At 36.6% G+C, this 18,618-nt stretch overlaps 1 protein-coding gene across 21 annotated transcripts in view; it reads left to right on the forward strand.

The window, feature by feature from the left end:
* Positions 1–12,308, forward strand: part of LOC108718009 (dystonin) — a 243,134-nt gene extending 230,826 nt beyond the window's left edge. For 9 of the 21 annotated variants that reach the window (XM_018265528.2, XM_018265532.2, XM_018265535.2 and 6 more), the window contains 10 exons: positions 31–193; positions 610–764; positions 851–925; positions 2,002–2,019; positions 3,425–3,542; positions 5,730–5,798; positions 7,666–7,859; positions 8,674–8,784; positions 10,482–10,605; positions 11,377–12,308. In XM_018265528.2, the coding sequence (XP_018121017.1) occupies positions 31–193; positions 610–764; positions 851–925; positions 2,002–2,019; positions 3,425–3,542; positions 5,730–5,798; positions 7,666–7,859; positions 8,674–8,784; positions 10,482–10,605; positions 11,377–11,630 (1,281 nt within the window). In that variant the 3' untranslated portion in view covers positions 11,631–12,308. The remainder of the gene's footprint in view (positions 1–30; positions 194–609; positions 765–850; positions 926–2,001; positions 2,020–3,424; positions 3,543–5,729; positions 5,799–7,665; positions 7,860–8,673; positions 8,785–10,481; positions 10,606–11,376) is intronic. The other 12 variants (XM_018265543.2, XM_041564720.1, XM_041564719.1 and 9 more) reach the window with 5 other exon arrangements.
* Positions 12,309–18,618: the final 6,310 nt, after the last annotated feature.

Raw genomic sequence — 18,618 nt, forward strand, 5'->3', positions numbered from 1 at the left:
TGAAATGCTGTAATGCAAGTTATCTTTTAGTTAAGGGAATTTGCCAACTTTGATTTTGATGTTTGGAGAAAGAAGTATATGCGATGGATGAACCATAAAAAGTCTCGAGTAATGGATTTCTTCAGAAGGATAGATAAAGATCAGGATGGAAAAATCACAAGACAAGAATTCATTGAAGGGATCCTTTCCTCTAGTAAGTTGCTCAGAGATGAGTTGTTCATAGATATCCTGTGCTAAATAATCTTGTAGATCTGCACTTTCTACTACTTTAAAGGAGAAGGAAAGTCTGTTTGCACTTGGGGGTGCCAAATAATAGGCACCCCCAAGTGATTGTATTGACTTACCTGAAACCCCAGGCCATTGCAGTTTTCTTCCGAGTCAATACTGGTTATAACAATTAACCCCTCTTGAGAGATCTTCTTCCTGCTTCCTCTTTCTTTGAGGGATTGCACATTTTTATGTTCATGTGTATCCTTTTTTTATCTTTTTTAAGCCATAGTGTTAACATTCTGTTTCCTAGAATTAATTATTAAAGAAGTAGTTACTAAATAAATTTTGCTTGCTTCTTGTTGCATTCTACTGCCTGATCATCTGGGTTTTTTTTTTTAGAGTTTCCAACCAGTCGCCTAGAGATGAGTGCTGTGGCAGATATCTTTGATCGTGATGGTGATGGATACATTGACTATTATGAGTTTGTGGCAGCCCTTCATCCAAACAAAGATGCTTACAAACCAATAACTGATGCTGATAAAATTGAAGATGAGGTATTATTTTACTATAATAATTCACATGTATTTATTTATTTATTTATTAACACTGATAAATATTTAAAGCAAACATATCTTTGCAGGTCACACGCCAAGTAGCAAAATGTAAGTGTGCCAAGAGATTCCAAGTTGAACAAATAGGAGAAAACAAATACAGAGTAAGTACTTAATTTAGTGACTTCGATTTTTGTTTGATAAACTTTTATTACCATACATATGAAAGCAAACATTTTATTGGTTTCTATGGGTATGAGCCTCAATGTATGCCTACATGCATTGCTGAACATTAAGGGGCATAGTTATCAAAGATCGAAGTTCAAAAAGACCAATCAAACGAGGTCGAAGTTTTTTGGGGTCGAAGTGGGCCGAATTCAGCCTACTTCGAAACGCACGATCGTACTTCGATTCAAAGTTTTTTAACTTTGACCTTCGATCTCCCAGGAGGTCCCCCATAGGATAAAACAGCACTTTGGCAGCTTTTAGGTCAAAAATTTCAGGGTACATTTATCAAACATATTTTAGGTTAAATAACATATTTACAGATCTACATATAATATATTGGCTTATAATAAAAAAAAAGACTTGAAGGCCAATTTATCATCCCTGTAATTTACATCTTAGTAAAACGTTTTTCTAGAATTTACAATTTATTCTCAAATTGTTCAGCAGGAAAAAATGGTCATAACAAATTAATTAAAACTTTTTTTCACTATTTTTCTGAAAGCTTTGATTAATCCAAAAATAAATTTGAATTTCTCCTGCTTTCGTCAATGTGGTCCTTCAAACAATTTGTCCCTAAGTTTAGTTCCTTCTCAAATGGTATTACAGAGAAGCTTTTATTGTAGTTTTATAGTAGTTTTGCCTACAAATTCACTGATCTTATCTTTGCACTAATAAATTGGAGTGACCATTATGAATTTGGCATTGCCAACATTTCAGAGATTTGTTTCTGAATAAATCTCATTCCTGTAAAATTGTAAAACCCCATTTGATTTGATTTTGTCCACAATTGCAGTATTGACTGTATTGGCAAGAAAATGGTTCTGAGATGTGGGGTTAATACTGAAACAGAAATCTTGTGGCACTTAATTTAATATGCTGATTGGTAAAAGTAACCAGCATAACTGGAATAATAATGAGACAAAACACCTTAAGTATCTCTAAAATTAAAATGTAAAATATATTTACAATAATTACACTAATTGTTGTTTTTTCCATTTTCATTTCTTATCAGTTCTTCCTGGGAAATCAGGTATTAATCAGTAACGTGTTTAAATATGTGTTATTAATACTGAAGCTTCACTGCCATCTTATCATAACTCACATATCCATTTTGTTTTGCTTGAAAAATAACTATGCTGGTGAAAAGGCTTTGATGTTCTTTATGGTGTAGCTTTGCATAATTTCAGTTCATAGCCCGATAGGAAAATCATGTTTATGCACCAGACCACCCCTTCAATTTACTTACGGAACATTGAAAGGGTGACATTGTAGCTGCATACTACATGCATGTAATGGAAGTATAAAACACTATCCAACGAATTTAGAATGGGGATGAGGCTCCTTTAACACTTAAAGCTTCATATGGTTAAACCTGGGTGAAGATTGTTAATACCTTGAGCATCCTGCTTTATTTTTTTCCCATCAGTCTGTTCCTCTTGTCAGTCGTGGCCAATTTAATCATCCAAGGATAAGAGTTTTTCCATCAGCCCTCTAAGCATGATAAGCATGTTCAAGAATGCTCTTTACTATTTAAGAGTATGGCCTAAATGGTTTTAATATGAGTTTCTGAGAGCTTATCTGATTTATCAGATGAAGGAAGACCAATTAATATCTGTCAGAAGTTGAAAGGTCTTGGTGGCAACATTGGGTTGGAGTTAGCAGTTTTTAAGACATGGCCAGATGAATAGAAAACACACCAGAATCATAGTAGACTTGCATTTAATCTTTCTTTTCATAATAAATAAACAATATAAGTAACAGAAGCAGTATTTTTTCAGTATTACACATTAGATCAATTGACCCTAATCCTAATTGACCCTAAGGGGCACATTTACTAATGGTCCAATATCTAAGTAAATGTGCCCCTAAGTGTAGACAGGGCTTTAAGGTTTCTTTAAAGAACTGCCACCAAATTAGAAAGCCATATAGATATAATGTACAATGAATTCAGCATATGCTATATAGGCAGTTACTGTAAAAAGACATCCTTATGGTTTCCTCTTCTGAATAAAAGAAGGGGATACTTGGAAGCAGTTTGTTCTTGTGGGTGGAACTGCTTATCTCCTGCTCACTCTTATTCACTTAAGTTCATAGAAAGATATTTCTAAACCAACAGTTTAAAGCATGTTCTATCATAATTTCACTCCTGGGTTAAGGGATAACATTCTCAGTTTCCATCTCCTTTAAATTGTCTTGTTTTCCTTTCAGCTATCATCTTCACGCAAATCAGTTTGTTGTAATCATTGTTGCATGAGTTTTCTGCAGCCTGTTCCACAAATTTGGAAGTATATTACTTGTAATTAATGACAATGCAATTAGACATTTGCTAAGCACCCTGCTGGCACCAGACATAACCTGCATGTATATTGATATACCGGTAGCTACATTTGGTACATTTGTCTTGCCCTTAACTAAAAGTATCTTTCTTCTTTAAGTTTGGTGACTCCCAACAACTTCGCCTTGTTCGTATTTTGAGAAGCACTGTGATGGTTCGAGTTGGTGGTGGGTGGATGGCACTTGATGAATTTTTAGTGAAAAATGATCCTTGTAGAGGTAAGCTAAAGAGAATCCTTGAGAGAAAGATATATGCAGCAACACTGGCATCCTTAATGTTAACTCACATAATGGAAAGTTATTCACATTTCTGCGTTTCTAACAGCAAGCAAAGTGTTTTAAAGGGGGTGCGCCGTATTTTTAACCAAAATAATGGGTTTTCATTATTTTCCTAAAAACTTTCAAAAAATCAAGGTAACTTATTTTATTATTTTTGTTGCTTCACATTAATGATAGAAGCCGCACTGTTCTCATCCATAGACTCCAGTGAAACAGAGGCCTCAAATCATCAAAGGTCAAATTATCTTGAAACAGAATAGAATACTTTCAGTACTAGATTGTATTGTTCATTTTAGTGAACAGTAAGGGGCACATTTACTTAGGGTTGAATATGGAGGGTTAATTAGCCCTCGATATTCAACTATCGAAGTTAAATCCTTCGGCTTTGAATATCGGAGTCAAAATATTTACTGCAATTCGTTCGATCGAAGGAAAAATCGTTCGATCAAACGATTAAATCCTTCGAATCGAATGATTCGAAGGATTTTAATCCATCGATCGACCGATTTTCCTTCGACCAGAAATTTGTTAGAAAGCCTATGGGGACCTTCCCCATAGGCTAACAATGATGTTCGGTAGGTTTTACTTGGCAAAGTAGGGGGTCGAAGTTTTTTTTAAAGAGACAGTACTTCGATTATTGAATGGTCGAATAGTCGAATGATTTTTAGTTTGAATCGAAGTCGTAGTCGAAGGTCGAAGTAGCCAATTCGATGGTCGAAGTAGCCAAAATAATGTTCGAAATTCAAAGTATTTTTTCTTCTATTCCTTCACTCGAGCTAAGTAAATGTGCCCCTAAATGTGTTATTCTTAGCTAGGATTGCTCTTGTATTGATGGATAAGAAATACCACATAAATTGCTTATTGCTTTACAAATTCCAGTTGTTTGGTACTGTATAATGTCCCTCAATTTGAATTACATTTCAAGCAATATGATTATTTACTAATTAATTGAACAAAAAAGGAAAGCTCTTGCAATCTGTTTGTCCATATCGCCTTGCATTTTTCATACCTAGATTAATCTCTGTCAAGCAGTCTGGTTTTCATTATTGTTTTGCCAGATATTCCAGACTTTCATCCCTTGATTTTATTCCTTTTAGTTTGTTTTTTTTCATTTCTCCACTTTATTTTACAGAGAACTCATAATAATAAATAATAATATTTGTTCATTCTGCACATAAAAGCCTATTGTATAGTACATGACCAGCTCCAGGATAAATAAATGTGAAACATCTCAACTTCTAACTTAAACTTGTTTCTATTATATTTTGGTTTCTGTTTTTCTGGGCACTGGAAGACTGGGTTGATTCCCACTCCTTGTGACCATCCCTACATCCGGAGACTTCCCATTTGTAAACCACTGTAGTATTATGTGACAAATGCGAGACTGTCCATTACATTTGCTAGGTCTCTCTAGGAGTAAAAAAACACTTGAGTGGGACAATATTTTTAATAGTTTTAATACTTCCAATAACTTTAGTAGTTTTATATTAAATAATCTTGGACTTGGTCATTTATAAATCAATTTGTATGTCTTTATTGGGAATTTGAAAGTGTCTAATATAACTATTAATTGTATCTTAAGATCAAGCTCTAGGTTACCCATTTAATACTATTCAGTAATCCTTATTTATATCTATATCTGTTTCTAATAGTATCTTTTTTTTAGAATTTTAGGTTTATACCTTGACAAAGGTAGACAGATTTCAGTTACAAATCTTTATGAATTTCCATTTTTAGAATTTCTTATTGTAAATCTTTGTGGAGCACTGATGACAGTAACAAATAGATGGTGCTGTTGGGATGGACAGTGGTTGGTTAAGAGTGTAGAATGAATTGTCTGTGTAGTTAAACTTGACTTTTAGTGAAGCGTGACTTCATGTGTTTTTTATGTCTCATATTCTTTCCTCTGCTGTCTTTTACAAAATAATACATTGCAAGATTACTGAAGAGGTATATGAGACACATAGCTAAACAATTTCAAACTGACAAAATTCTTAGTTCTTTTTATGTTCTTACTCTGTTTGGTCTGATTATATTCAATTTCTTTGTTTCCCTGTGATAAAATTTTACTTTCCTACTTATATCTTCCTTATTTTTCTTGACTGGTATTCTGTCATTTCTTCCTAGTTCATCATCATGGATGTAAAATGTTACGCTCGGATTCAAACTCTTCAATTACTACTCAGCCTCTTATAGGTTGGCAATATCTCCCTTTCTTTCATTTCTTTAGATTTTAACTCATTTGCCTCATTCGCTTTGGCACTTTCCTGTGTTTGTCATTATTTTATTTTTGTGTAATGCATGCGAGTGTGACTTTACTGTAAGGCTTTATAACATGTGTTTAGCATGTATTGTGAGGGGTGTTTTCAATAACGTTTTCATATTTATAAACTAGAGAGACACATTGCATGCTTACTATTCTCTACAAAATACACTCATTTTGTGTACTTTAAAGAAGGGCCATGGGCCCCACATTCAGGGAAGGCCTTGCATTCTGTGTCCAGTTATCGAGATTTGTACTGTATACTGTATGTTTGGCAGTTAATGCATTTGTATGTTGACCTTGCATATGGCAGCACTTTTTGGAAGAACTGCATTCAGTAAAGAAGGAAATGCGTCAACATGCTGATATAAGGCCTTAATACTTAGCACACTTTACTGAATCGTAGTTTTGCATAGTGCTGTAACCGTGGTAGCACTGTCATAGCAAGGTTGATAACCTGCAGAAAATAACGTTTATTTAAAATTAAAATATACTGCTTGCCCAGATTCTGCCTTTTTAATTCTTGAATGATTTATAAACCATACTTTGCATATTGGGGTAAATACAGTATAATCAGGCTGCTCAATATATTTTATTTTCTTTGTACCATTATTGGTTAAAGTGTCATCATCTCAAACATTCTGTCACTTGCTGTTTACAAAGTGTATTTATAGAAGTAATGGCATGAGCTTTGTGGAATGCATACAGGAGCTAGAGAATTCAATAAAGTGAAAACATATTAAGTGATCTTTATAGTCTGTCAGTGAAGTTGGTCATTTTCGACCAGACTGACTTGATCATAATTCCAATCCAATTATCACAACCAGATCTCACTGTATGCTCTATTGTACTTTCACTCCTGTGCCTGAGAATTACCAGGTAAGATATAAATGTATGTATGTGTGTATGCACAGTTGACTGTAACATATAACATCATTAACTATAGTAAAGCAATACTTATGTGGTCCTATAAAAATCCATAGGATCCAAAAGTTCCTAAAGGCCCAGCCCAGTGATACTTACATAGTTGACACTATACATGGCTATAGTCTCCTCTGCAGAAACGTCAGCCGCGCTGGGCTGGAAGGCAGTGCAATTCTTCCATAGGCTGGAGTACAATTTTCATTTGCAATTAACGTGAAAAATTGTGCCACCCCCATCCTAGCATGTCCGATGCAGAGGAGCTTAATAATATGTCAACGTTGCTTTAAGGAATTGTGAGATAGCAATTTGTCACTGTACAATGGGCATATGGTTTCTAGGCAATGAAGATTCTCAGCAAATGCACCTTCTTGAACTTTAATATGTAAAAAGAGTCATGGTTATGTGCATGCTGGAAATATTATATTCATAATTCACTTACAAAGTTTGTAACTGTCTTACATGGCATAACTATATCCTACTTTAAGCCTGGCTCATGCTTGTGTTGAGTATTTCTTTGAATGATTCTGCAAGGCAATTTACCTATGTTTTTATAAGACTAATTAATAATCAAGTCAGTATCTATTTATTAACCAATATTACTGTACACAAATTCAGTAAATGTGTAATGATAATGTAAAACCATTTAATCTGAAAATACATGTTTTGAAGTCTGTGCAGTATAATTCTCTTTGTGTATAGTGTTTGTATAGTAAATCTACTCATACAGTAGTACATTTTCATGTTACTGTCTGCCCTGTATGCTGAGATGCTCTACTTATTTCTTCTCCTAACAAAGCTCAGATAATGAATTGTATTAAACTGTTGAGTTTGTTTGAGTTTTATGAGTTCAGCTAAGACACTTAATTCTTGTTATAGCTAAAGGAAGGACGAATATAGAGCTGCGTGAGAAGTTCATGCTACCAGAAGGTGCTAGCCAGAGTATGACTCCATTCCGGCCAAAGGGTCGTAGATCTAGACCATCTTCAAGAGGTGCATCTCCTAACAGATCGAATTCTAGTCCAAACATACAATGCAGCCCATCATTGGCTGCAAGTTCCTGTACACCCAAGGTATGTAACAATGACCATTCAAACATTATTTTATTTATTGGTTCATAAGGCACAGAGATTAGTTAACTTCTAACATAATAGTTCCAAAGTTTTTGAACATATTGAATAGGAATGCAGCTTCATGTATTTGCATATTTTTGCCATTTTGTGCTAAGAAGACCTGAGAAATCCTCAATCCCCTAACCATAAATGCATTTTTTGTCATCTGTTTTGTTCTGCCCTGAAAAATTAATGATAATTTCAGAATGTCTTGGCTCTCTCCACACAGTAACTAGAACACACATGTGCCCATGGTAACCAGGTTCAGCTGTTACCCATTTCGTGATCATATATATGCAAATGTGTGTGTTTATATTTACTCACGTTTATATCAATTAATGATATTTTATTTTTAACAGTGATTCATCTGTTGACATGTTGGTATCACTAAGTTTAATTAAAGTTTGTACTGATCATAAAATGAACTCCAACATTTTGCCCATCAGTTTCTTAATAATTAAAGAAAGAACATGCACACCTGATGAAGGGACCCCCCCCCCTCCAAATGTTGGAATTTTGTGGCTTGACATCAAATAAAACATGGGGATTATACCCATTTGGAATTTAATTACATGTGCTTTTTGTCCACATCAGTACCTTCCCACATTAATAAGGTATTCACGTGGGTCCTGGAAGTTGTAGCTCAGAAACAACTGGTGGTCCTCAAGTTGGACAGAGACTACTGGGAGAGTGGCATGAATCTGAAGTTCTAGCCAGCCTTAATGACCTATATAAGCTGTTCTATAATATTTTGACTTACCATTGTTCCATACAGACACCCCTTCATTTAACACGCAATTATGGTAAGCCTTGGCTGGCAAACAGCAAAACCTCAACACCCTGTAAGAGTCATGAGTCCCCAGAATATCAACTCACATCTCTGGAGGTACAGTAAAGATAGAACATCAGAATGCGTATACTCTTGAAATCGCAACTTCACTAACCACTCGGAAATTCCCGCCGACCTCTATCTCACACATTAACACATTCCTTTATCAATACTCATTTTCAATATACAACACTTTATTTCTTTCTTTTCTGTTCTTGATTAAAAGAAGAATTGTTTCCCTTTCTAAAATTATAAATTAATAAAATGCATTGCTTGTAACATAATTCATGCCCACAGTGTCTAATCATAATTCTTGCTTATTATTTTCTTTTAAAGGACCAGTAACATCAAATTTTTTTTAAAAAAAAATTCATTAGTATACATAGAAAAAAAACACCAAGACAAATGAAACTTTAAAATCGCAAAGTCTTTATTAAGAAATAACTTACCAAAACTCTGCTTGTGCTCCTCTCCAGAAACCGATCGAGTGATCCATCGTGCAACGCTCGATTTCTCCTCCCTGCCTTCCTTATAAGAGATAGCCAGGGAGGAGAAATCGAGCGCCGCACGATGGATTGCCGCCATGACGCCTTTTCTAGAGAGGAGCGGAGTTTCGGTAAGTTATTTCTTAATAAAGGCTTTACAATTTTAAAGTTTCATTTGTCTTGGTGTTTTTTTTTCTATGCATACTAATCAATTTTTTTTAAAAAAAAAATGTTTGTTACTGCTCCTTTAAATGTGATCTTTCAAGTGTATACAATGTTTAGTAGAATAAGTAGAATATAATCGATCCACTGAACAGATATGGGTATGGAAACTTTGGATCCTGTAGCTTGCTGGTTAAAGTGTTTTTCTGAAATTGCTAGTGCCACTGTATATTAAGATATATTTTAGCAAACCACTAACCAATTGGGTGGAACGGTGTTAAATTTAGAGTTAAACCCCATTTTCACTGCTGCTTCATTCCTTCACTTTCAGGCAGAAAGGGAGGAGGCGTAAAGTGGTAAAGAACTCCTAACCCTCTCCCAAATCCTTTATAACCCCAGCTTTCAAAAATTTTCCTTGATTTGGGAGTGAATGCGGGCTCGCTAGTTTTTGGGGTGTGCCAGAATCCTGATAAGGGATCCCTTACCTGTACTGTTTATATTTTTAAAATGAAAAACATCAGTGTTTTAAACTAAGATATTTTATTTAGAGACATTGTGAACTAAATGTAGATATTCTAAGCTATTCTATTATTGTTTTTTTTCTCTTTAACATTAAGATGCCTTATATAGGCTGATTGGGCTGCCATTCGCCTGTTCATCTCCAGGGCAAAATGGCTTCTTAGTGAAAAGAAATCCACAGATACAATTTCCCATCTGAAGAGAGTAATTCCAGTCTAGTTTGGATATTATAAGTATTATTAAATTCTGTGTACAAGGTATTTTTTCCATAGGTTTGGGCAAACTATACTGGTTAAATAGAATAGTATTCTACTTAGCCATTGGTTTGTAATTTATATGTTATCTTTATAGGCAACACTGCAGCCCTAGTTTCCTGAAATGAAGGTTGTCACATTAGCTTTTATAACTTAACACACTGCAGAGTGTTGGTCAGGTTTGGATTTAGGTCCTGAAGTTGTCAATTTACTTGTGGGCTACTGAACTATTTATACATGGTATCCGATATTCCAATGTAGTCATGGTATTTCTATAGAAATCCTACAATTATATGTTATATTTAGTTATGAGCATTGTGTTTATTTCACACAGACAACACCTATACAAGGAAGCAAGCTGAGGCTCCCGGGATACATCTCTGGCAAAGAATTTCACTCGGCAGGAGACAGTAACATCTTAACCACTGTGGCCACCAAAGTCAGGACACAGTTTGCAGGTAGGAAATCTCTTATTCTATATACAGTACCTTAACATCTTTGATATGATTTTTAAAATGAGTGGAAAGGCTTTTTATACATGCAGTATTCTTTATTTTTCTTTCTTATAAACTGGCAATGTATACTTGTATATGGTTATTTACCATATAGATATATACACAGTACATACATCAAATTTGGCCTGTGCTGCACAGTAGTTAATAGTACCTTCTAACAGAAAATGTTGGAGATATAACCAAAGCTAGTGTGAAATATACAGTGTTCTGCTTTATTAGAACAGAATTCCTATTTATTTACTTACTGTTGTTAGTGCTACTAAACAACACAACTGGGAAAAAATTGGGAGTTTTTGGGAAGTCAAAACTGCATAAATTGTATGATTCGGATTTTTCATGATTTTCCTGCACCAGATTTTTTCAAATTAATTTATTGATAAAGACAGTAAAAATGTGTATGGGAGTTTGGTCGAAGTGGTTTTAATAAAAAATTTCTGATTTTAGTAAATAACCCCTCCCTTGTGTCTGTCAACATTTCTCTCTGTGCCATACACTTATTTTTTTAGGATTTCAGTACTGTACAAGTACGTAAAATACCATTTAAATTCCTGTTTATCAAAATAAGGAGAACAGTGTTTTTGTGTGGAGACTGTACTAAATAAAGAAACTCGCTGAGCTTGTGTTCCTGCCCAGTATTTCATCTGTTGTTTAGATTTACCATAACTGGTGATTAAATGAACTCTAAAGTAATGCTGTTTTCTGTAATTCTTTTAGACTACAGGAAAACTCCAAGTCGTGCCGGAAGCAAAGCTGGAAGCAGATCAAGCAGTCGGCGTGGCAGCGATGCCTCGGACTTTGATATTTCAGAAATCCAATCAGCATGTTCTGATATGCCCGAAAATGTTTTAAACAGCGGCAGGCCTTCTCCACGAGCAAGTCCACGATCAGGAACAGGCAAACCTTGCAAAATTCCAACGCCACAACGACGGTCGCCAATGAACAAACCCAACAAACTGACAAAAAGATAGGGCACCTTGCTCTGCACAGCTTTTTCTTTGTGCTTTGCCTATTTAAGTTTCTAAGATGTAAAAACTATTGTGTAAAATGCGATGTTTGATTTTAACCCTGCAGATGGCCTTAAATGTATGTCTGTCCTGTTTTTTTACACATATTTGTATCAACATTTCATTGTCTTATCGTTTGGAAGAGTGGAAGGGAGATTCAATTAAACGAACCTGTCCCTCTCTGTGTGCCGGACATCCACTAAAGCAGTTGTTGAATGTATTTATAACTCTCTCTATTCTGGACGACAGTACACTATGCCCCTCACTGCTTCATTAGTTACCAATATGAATACCTCAGATTGACAGCATTTATACTAGTGCATTAAAGGAGAAACAATTGGAGTTTCTGGAATTACAAACACTAAATCTTTAGTCACTTGAATATGTATTTATGCACACTGCGTTTATTTTTACAGTTTTAAGTTGGGGGTCTCACCGATCGGTATTTATTACATTTTTTTTGAACAACGACCTGTGAGATTCTGTTCAATAGAACTTTAAATGTGTCCAAATAATCGCATTATGTGCATAAGTGAGGTTTTCTTTCGCTTGAGTGGATGAAAGCTATGTGTCATCAGACTACTTTTGTATGAAACACGTTTTGCTTGCGAGATCTAAGTAATAAAACATGTCCAAATCCGACTGCACGGCTAGAAATGGTTCTATCATCTATACATTGGGGAGAGAATTCAATACCGTTTCCTCAACTTAAAAGGTGGAGTCAAAAGTCAACCTGATATATCAGAGAACTAACATAATGTGTTTTCAAACAGTTGACAATATAAGCTACCTGATGATTGCTTGCTACGGGTTGCTAGACAAGTATCAAGCTTTAGACCATAGATTACCATACATTACATTACCTTCAAAGCTGGTGAAAAGTAGAGTCCTGGCTGAAGAAGAGCTGATCGCTGCAACATTCTTACAATCATATTTATGTTTTACAGTACATTTACAAATATCTTTAAAGCCACTGATTTTTTTTTATTAATGGATATTAAAAAAAAAATAATATATATTTATTTACAAAAGAAAGATAATAGGGGGTCATCTACTCAACAAGGTAAAGTGTGCAGTGGGATTTTGGGCACAGATCAATATGTTTTATTATCCTAAAAAGTAGATTTTGGGTTATTGGCAAGTGCAGTGTAATCATGTACAGTATATCTGCCAGTACAGCTGATTCAGGCAGAGAATTCCACAACTTCACAGCTCCCGATGTAAAAAAAACCTTTGCAACATTTCAGGTGAAATGCATCTCCTGGAAGCAGGTCCGGACTGAGAATTAAAATAGGCCCTGGCATTTCAGGTACACAGTGGCCCAATCAGCCCACACAGAGGCCCAGACAGCCCCCACCAGCCCACTAAATATTGACTTTCTATGGCACCTTATAGCAGCCTCTCTGGCATTTCCAAGAACCCACAGATTGCCAGTTCGGGCCTGCCTGGAAGCATCAACTGGTTAGTAAAGAATACGAGAGTACAAAGTTGGATTGATCCAGTTGTTGGCCCTGTGGCCAAACATAGGATCATACTGCACACCTGTGAGGAGCACATCAATGTGCCAAAGCTGCCCAGTTGGATTTTAAGCCTACCAAATCTATGTCTGGCCAATTTTCAGCCATGTGTTGGTGAACAGGACCCCATGCATTGCCCATTAAGGTGCCAATTCAGTCCAGAGTGCTTTTATGCAGTCTTTTGTATTGGCCTAAAATGGCTGACCCAGGTAGATGACTCTAGACCAGTGATCCCCAACTAGTGGCTCATGAGTAAAATGTTGCTCACCAACCGCTTAGATGTTGCTCCCAGTGGCCTCAAAGCAGGTGCTTATATTTGAACTCCAGGCTTGTTTGGTTGCATAAAAACCATGTGTACTGCCTTCTGCAGGCTGCCAGTCCAGATAGGGGCTACTACATGATCAATCACAGCCCCTCCTCCAGGAAATGTTCATGCTTTTGTTGCTCCCCAACTTTTGCTACAATTGAATGGGGCTCACGGGTAAAAAAAAAAAGGTTGGGGACCCCTGCTCTAGACGCTATAAATGAGTCACACTTGGGTTCAGCAGAGGAATTGGGATGATGCGGTCCTCAACTGATGAGATTATCATTACAAAGAATTAGCAGACATTGACTGGAAACAGATATTGACTGGAAAAGGCCTTTTGCTGACAGCGTCAAGAAGGGCTCAAATATCTGCCAACATATGGCCACGTATTGTCATTATAATGGTAGCCACTGATTGGGGGAAGTTACATGATGGATTTAAGGATCTACTTTAATGCTCAGACTGACCAAAGCCAAATACATAGTTATCAATAAATGACTCAGCTCACCTCTACCCAGAAAAAAACAAGTGCTCTTAATTTACTTTTTATGGTTGTGTAACTCAGTGGTAATGATGGCGTTTCTCTAAACATATGATCAAGCACAAGGAATGAATTATGGCAATGGTATCTATTCTAACAGACTGTCTAGACAATTGAACAAAGTGTTAATGATTTATCACATAGAATGTACCATTGTTCCCGGGGGGGGGGGGGGTATATCCATTTCATACTAAGCTGGAAATAATTGTAGTTTTCATGTTGTTTTAGCATGGTTGTTTATATACCCTTTGTAAAAGTTTTAAGTATAACCATGCAACATAAGCTGTTGGTTGTGACTCACTTATTTTCATTCCGTTATGAATAATGTTTTACCCTCTGCCCCTTTACAGTAACATCTGTGCTACTGAATTTCTTTCATTTTGTGATTTGACTATTTAGACAGAAGGGTTTATTTAAAAAGAAAATGTCGATATATACAGTCAATACATGTATATAACTAAGATATAATTAATCCTTAGTAGAAGCAGAGCCAGTCTATTGGGTTTATTTATTAATGTTTACCTGATTTTCTAATAGACTTATGAAGATCCAAATTACAGAAAGATCCATTATCGAAAAACCCCAGGTCCAGAGCATTCTGGATAATGGGCCCCATACCTGTATATATATATATATATATATATATATATATATATATATATATATATATATATATATATATATATATATATATGTATAAAAACAGTGAGTTACATAGGAACCCGGGAGCCTTAGTTTGCCCTGTTCTGGTCACACTATTCCAATGGCAGATTAAAACAAGTTCATAGCAGTTTATTTACTGGAACAGTTCTGGTACAGGTGGTGCACAGTATATTATACATTATAATGCCATATAGAATAATTTAGTCACAGAATAAAGTAGGTCTCACTCTGGGGTACTCGGTAGATTGTCCTCTCTGATGAACTCTAAATGGTTCTCTTATACCCTGCATCTATACACTTAGGTCAATAAACTGTTGAAACACACCAATGATACAAACGCTCAACACCTCTTGGTCCTTGGTGAAACTTACACTGCTCTGCTAAATCAGTCTGCTTCTCTCTCTCTCTCTCTGGCTACCCCCTTACCAATTAGACAAGAAGGGGGACACCACCTGTCATCCCTGTACCCGTGGGAATTCATAAGCCACTCACTGGACTTGTCTACATGTAAATACAGTTAATGGGGAACTATCGCAAATTCTGTCAGTGAAGGCTAAAGGTTCAGCAACCTAATACAGCGGTTCAGTTAATTTAGTTCATTAAATGGTAAGGAGAGTTGAATAAATATAGCTGGACCTCTAATAAAGATGGGGCACTATAGGCTTAGGCTATAGGGCTTATCTGTTATGTAACCTGTGCCTTTTGTCATATTAATTGTAGCTTGAATGTATACTATAGTAGCATTGAAGTAGTAAATTAAACATACATCTTTTTACCATTGCAGAGTAACAATTAGCATAACTAGGGGGCGCTGGACCCCCTCAGCAAAAAAATCCTTAGGGGGACAGACCCCTGCATGCAGATAGACCTGCACCTGGACCCTCCTCACCACGTGCCCCTTCTTTAACCTATTGTTATACAGTAACTTTCTCTGGCAGCAGAGTGGCTGTAGAGAAAATAGACCCCACATTCACAGGGGTCTGGGGAACGGGGGCACAGATTGAGGGGTCTGCTTCCTCTATAGTTATATTTAAATGTGTATAAAACCCATTATTTTTTGATGATTCGGTTTCTCTAATGGTGTATATGTGTCAGGTACTGAACAAAAAGTTTTGGAACTGATTCACAAAATACCCAATAAGAAGTGCAGTGTATTGCTTGTGGTATTTACTTGCGCAACTTGGTTTATGAAAGGCTTCTGTGGTATCAGTCAAGATCAGTTTTGCAGGTTATTGCACTACTTGATGGTTTATTCCAGTGAGACCTAAAGACTTGCATGAATGTCATAAGCAGCTGATGTTGGAAAGATTCAGCAAGCCAAGTCATAGGAGGTTATTTATTAAAGTCTAAACCAAAAACTTGAATAATTTGAGTTTTTTGGAATTTTTTTGTGAAAAAAAAACTAAATTTTTTCGGAATTTATTAAACACCAGAAAGGTGTTAAAAGTCTGAATAAAAATGTGCACCAACTAAGACCTGCCGAGTTCATGTAGAAGTCAAAGGGAGAAGTCCAAAAGATATTCTGATCTGCGCTGGGTTTCACACAATAATCCGAAGACTTCGTGGTTTTCAAGCAAAAAAAATGTTTTAAAATGTATTAATTTTTTCGTTTTTTCCTGCACAGGAAATTTTCGGAAAAATGTATTGATAAATAAGGGGGAAAAAACTAATTTTCAGAAAATTTTGATAAATAACCCCCCCCCAAGTGATTGTGTCACCTAAATACAGACTGATTAATTCACTGAATGGAAGGCATTGGTTCGCCTGTTATCAATTATTCCTGAAATTTGCAGTTTTCAATGATATTTATCCCTTCAATGCTTAGGAACCATTATTTCACTGACAATAGATAATGAGGTAATGAGCTTATCTCTGAGGCAGTTAAATGATCCTTCTCTGGAGACAGTCTTATAATACTGAGCCAGGATGTAGGATGTAGGATAAGCATTAATGGAATCAATCAATGAAATAGGATTACACAGAATATGGGATGAGATTATTCCTACAGCAACTGTTTTGCACATTATGAAATTAGATCACTGAACATATTCCCAGCGATCTCCATTAATGTGAACTAAGATATTGGCTTATGAGTGGTGGGACTAGGTGGGAACTGTTGTTTCAGTTAAAAAGTGTGCTAAAATCAGTTTTTGTTATGGTTGGTTCCATGCAAAGGGACAGCTGTGCAATTCTTTCTGGGCTTACTAAAATATCCCTAAATAACCAGGACAATCTGAAATGGAAGAATCATTTCTGGAAAGTGGACAGATTTTGAACTCGGTCTCTACCGGTTTTACCTTGACATCACCTGACACGACAAAGGTGAACTAAGTTAATACATTGTTTAAATCTACTGTTAGGAGGGATTATCTGTAAACCTTAAATAAAAAGGATCAGTTTTTTTATGGATAAAAGCCACTGAAGTTTCCACCTGAAGTTTCATGAAGACGTCTCCAATCATGAGCTTCGACTACACCAAGTCTGTTGGGCTAAGGCAGTGAACCCCAACCAGTGGCTTATGAGCAACATGTTGCTCACCAACTATGGTGTTTATACAAATGGCCTGTAGGTGTCACTGTGCACAAGAGTTATACTGTGTATACATAGTACTTTCTATACAGCTTAAAGTGTTAGAGTTGAAGTTACTGTTGAAGTGTAATGGCTGCATGAACCTGCTAATAAAGCACTGTAAGACTCTACTCATCCTCGGCTACCAAAACATAACACCAACCCCTTGGATTATGCTTTCAGTGGCCTCAAAGCAGGTTTTTATTTTTGAATTCCTGGCTTGGAAACATGTTTTGCTTGTATAATAACCATGTATACTGAGTCTCTTGTAGGTTGCCAGTCTTGCCAGGATACCAATAGCCAATTACATCCCATATTTGACACCCTCAAAAATGTTTTGCATGTTTATGTTGCTCTCCAATTTTTGTTTTCATTTGAATGTGGCTCACCGGTAAAAAAGGTTAGGGGACCCCTATGCTAAGGGGTACATGGAGATAAAGCGGTGACTCTGGAACAGGCCTGGACTGACAAACTGACAAAAAATGGGTTCTGGCAAATGCCAGAGGGGCTGCTGTAAAATGCCATAGAAAGTGACTATTTAGTGGGCTGTTTGGGCCTCTATGTACTTGAAATTCCAGGGCCAATTTTGAACCCTAGTCCAGACCTGCACTGCAACAAATATTTTCTCCAGTGAATTCAAACTCAGTGGGGCAAATCCACTAAGCGCCGAAGCGCCGAACGCTAGCGTCAATTCGCTAGCGTTGGGCATTTTCGTTACTTCGCAAATTCACTAACGAACGCTGGCGTAGATTCGCTAGTGTTACTTCGCACCCTTACGCCTGGCGAATTTTCGCTACGGACGTAACTACGCAAATTCACTAACGCGCGCAGTGTACTGAACGCTACCTTTTACGCTAGACTTCCTTCGCCACCTCAGACCAGGCGAAGCGCAATAGAGTAGATAGGGATTGCTTCCAAAAAAGTTAAAAATTTTTCTAAGTCCCAAAAAACGCTGGCGTGTTTTCTATATTATGGGTGATAGGCTGAAAAAGATCGAAAAAATTTTTGCGGCTCCCCTCCTTCCCCCCTGCATTTCCTAACTCATGGCAACTTAACTATACAGTGGGCACATGTATAGGGCAAAAAAAAAAAATTATTTGATGTTTTGAAGGTTTCCCAGGCATTTGTAGTGATTCTACGTATTCCTCCACTGAAATTTGAATTTGGCTCCGTATGCAAATTAACCTTCGCTAGCATAACTTCGCTTCACTTAGCGAATCAGCGCTAGCGCAACTTCGCAACCTTACGCTACCCCTGTGCGCGACTTCGGATTTTAGTGAATTTGCCGAGCGCTGGCGAAACTACGCCTGGCGAAGTGTGACGAAGCACGGCGAAGTTGCGCCTGGCGCAACTACG

Source organism: Xenopus laevis, chromosome 5S, assembly GCF_017654675.1.
Source record: "Xenopus laevis strain J_2021 chromosome 5S, Xenopus_laevis_v10.1, whole genome shotgun sequence".
NCBI lineage: Eukaryota > Metazoa > Chordata > Amphibia > Anura > Pipidae > Xenopus > Xenopus laevis.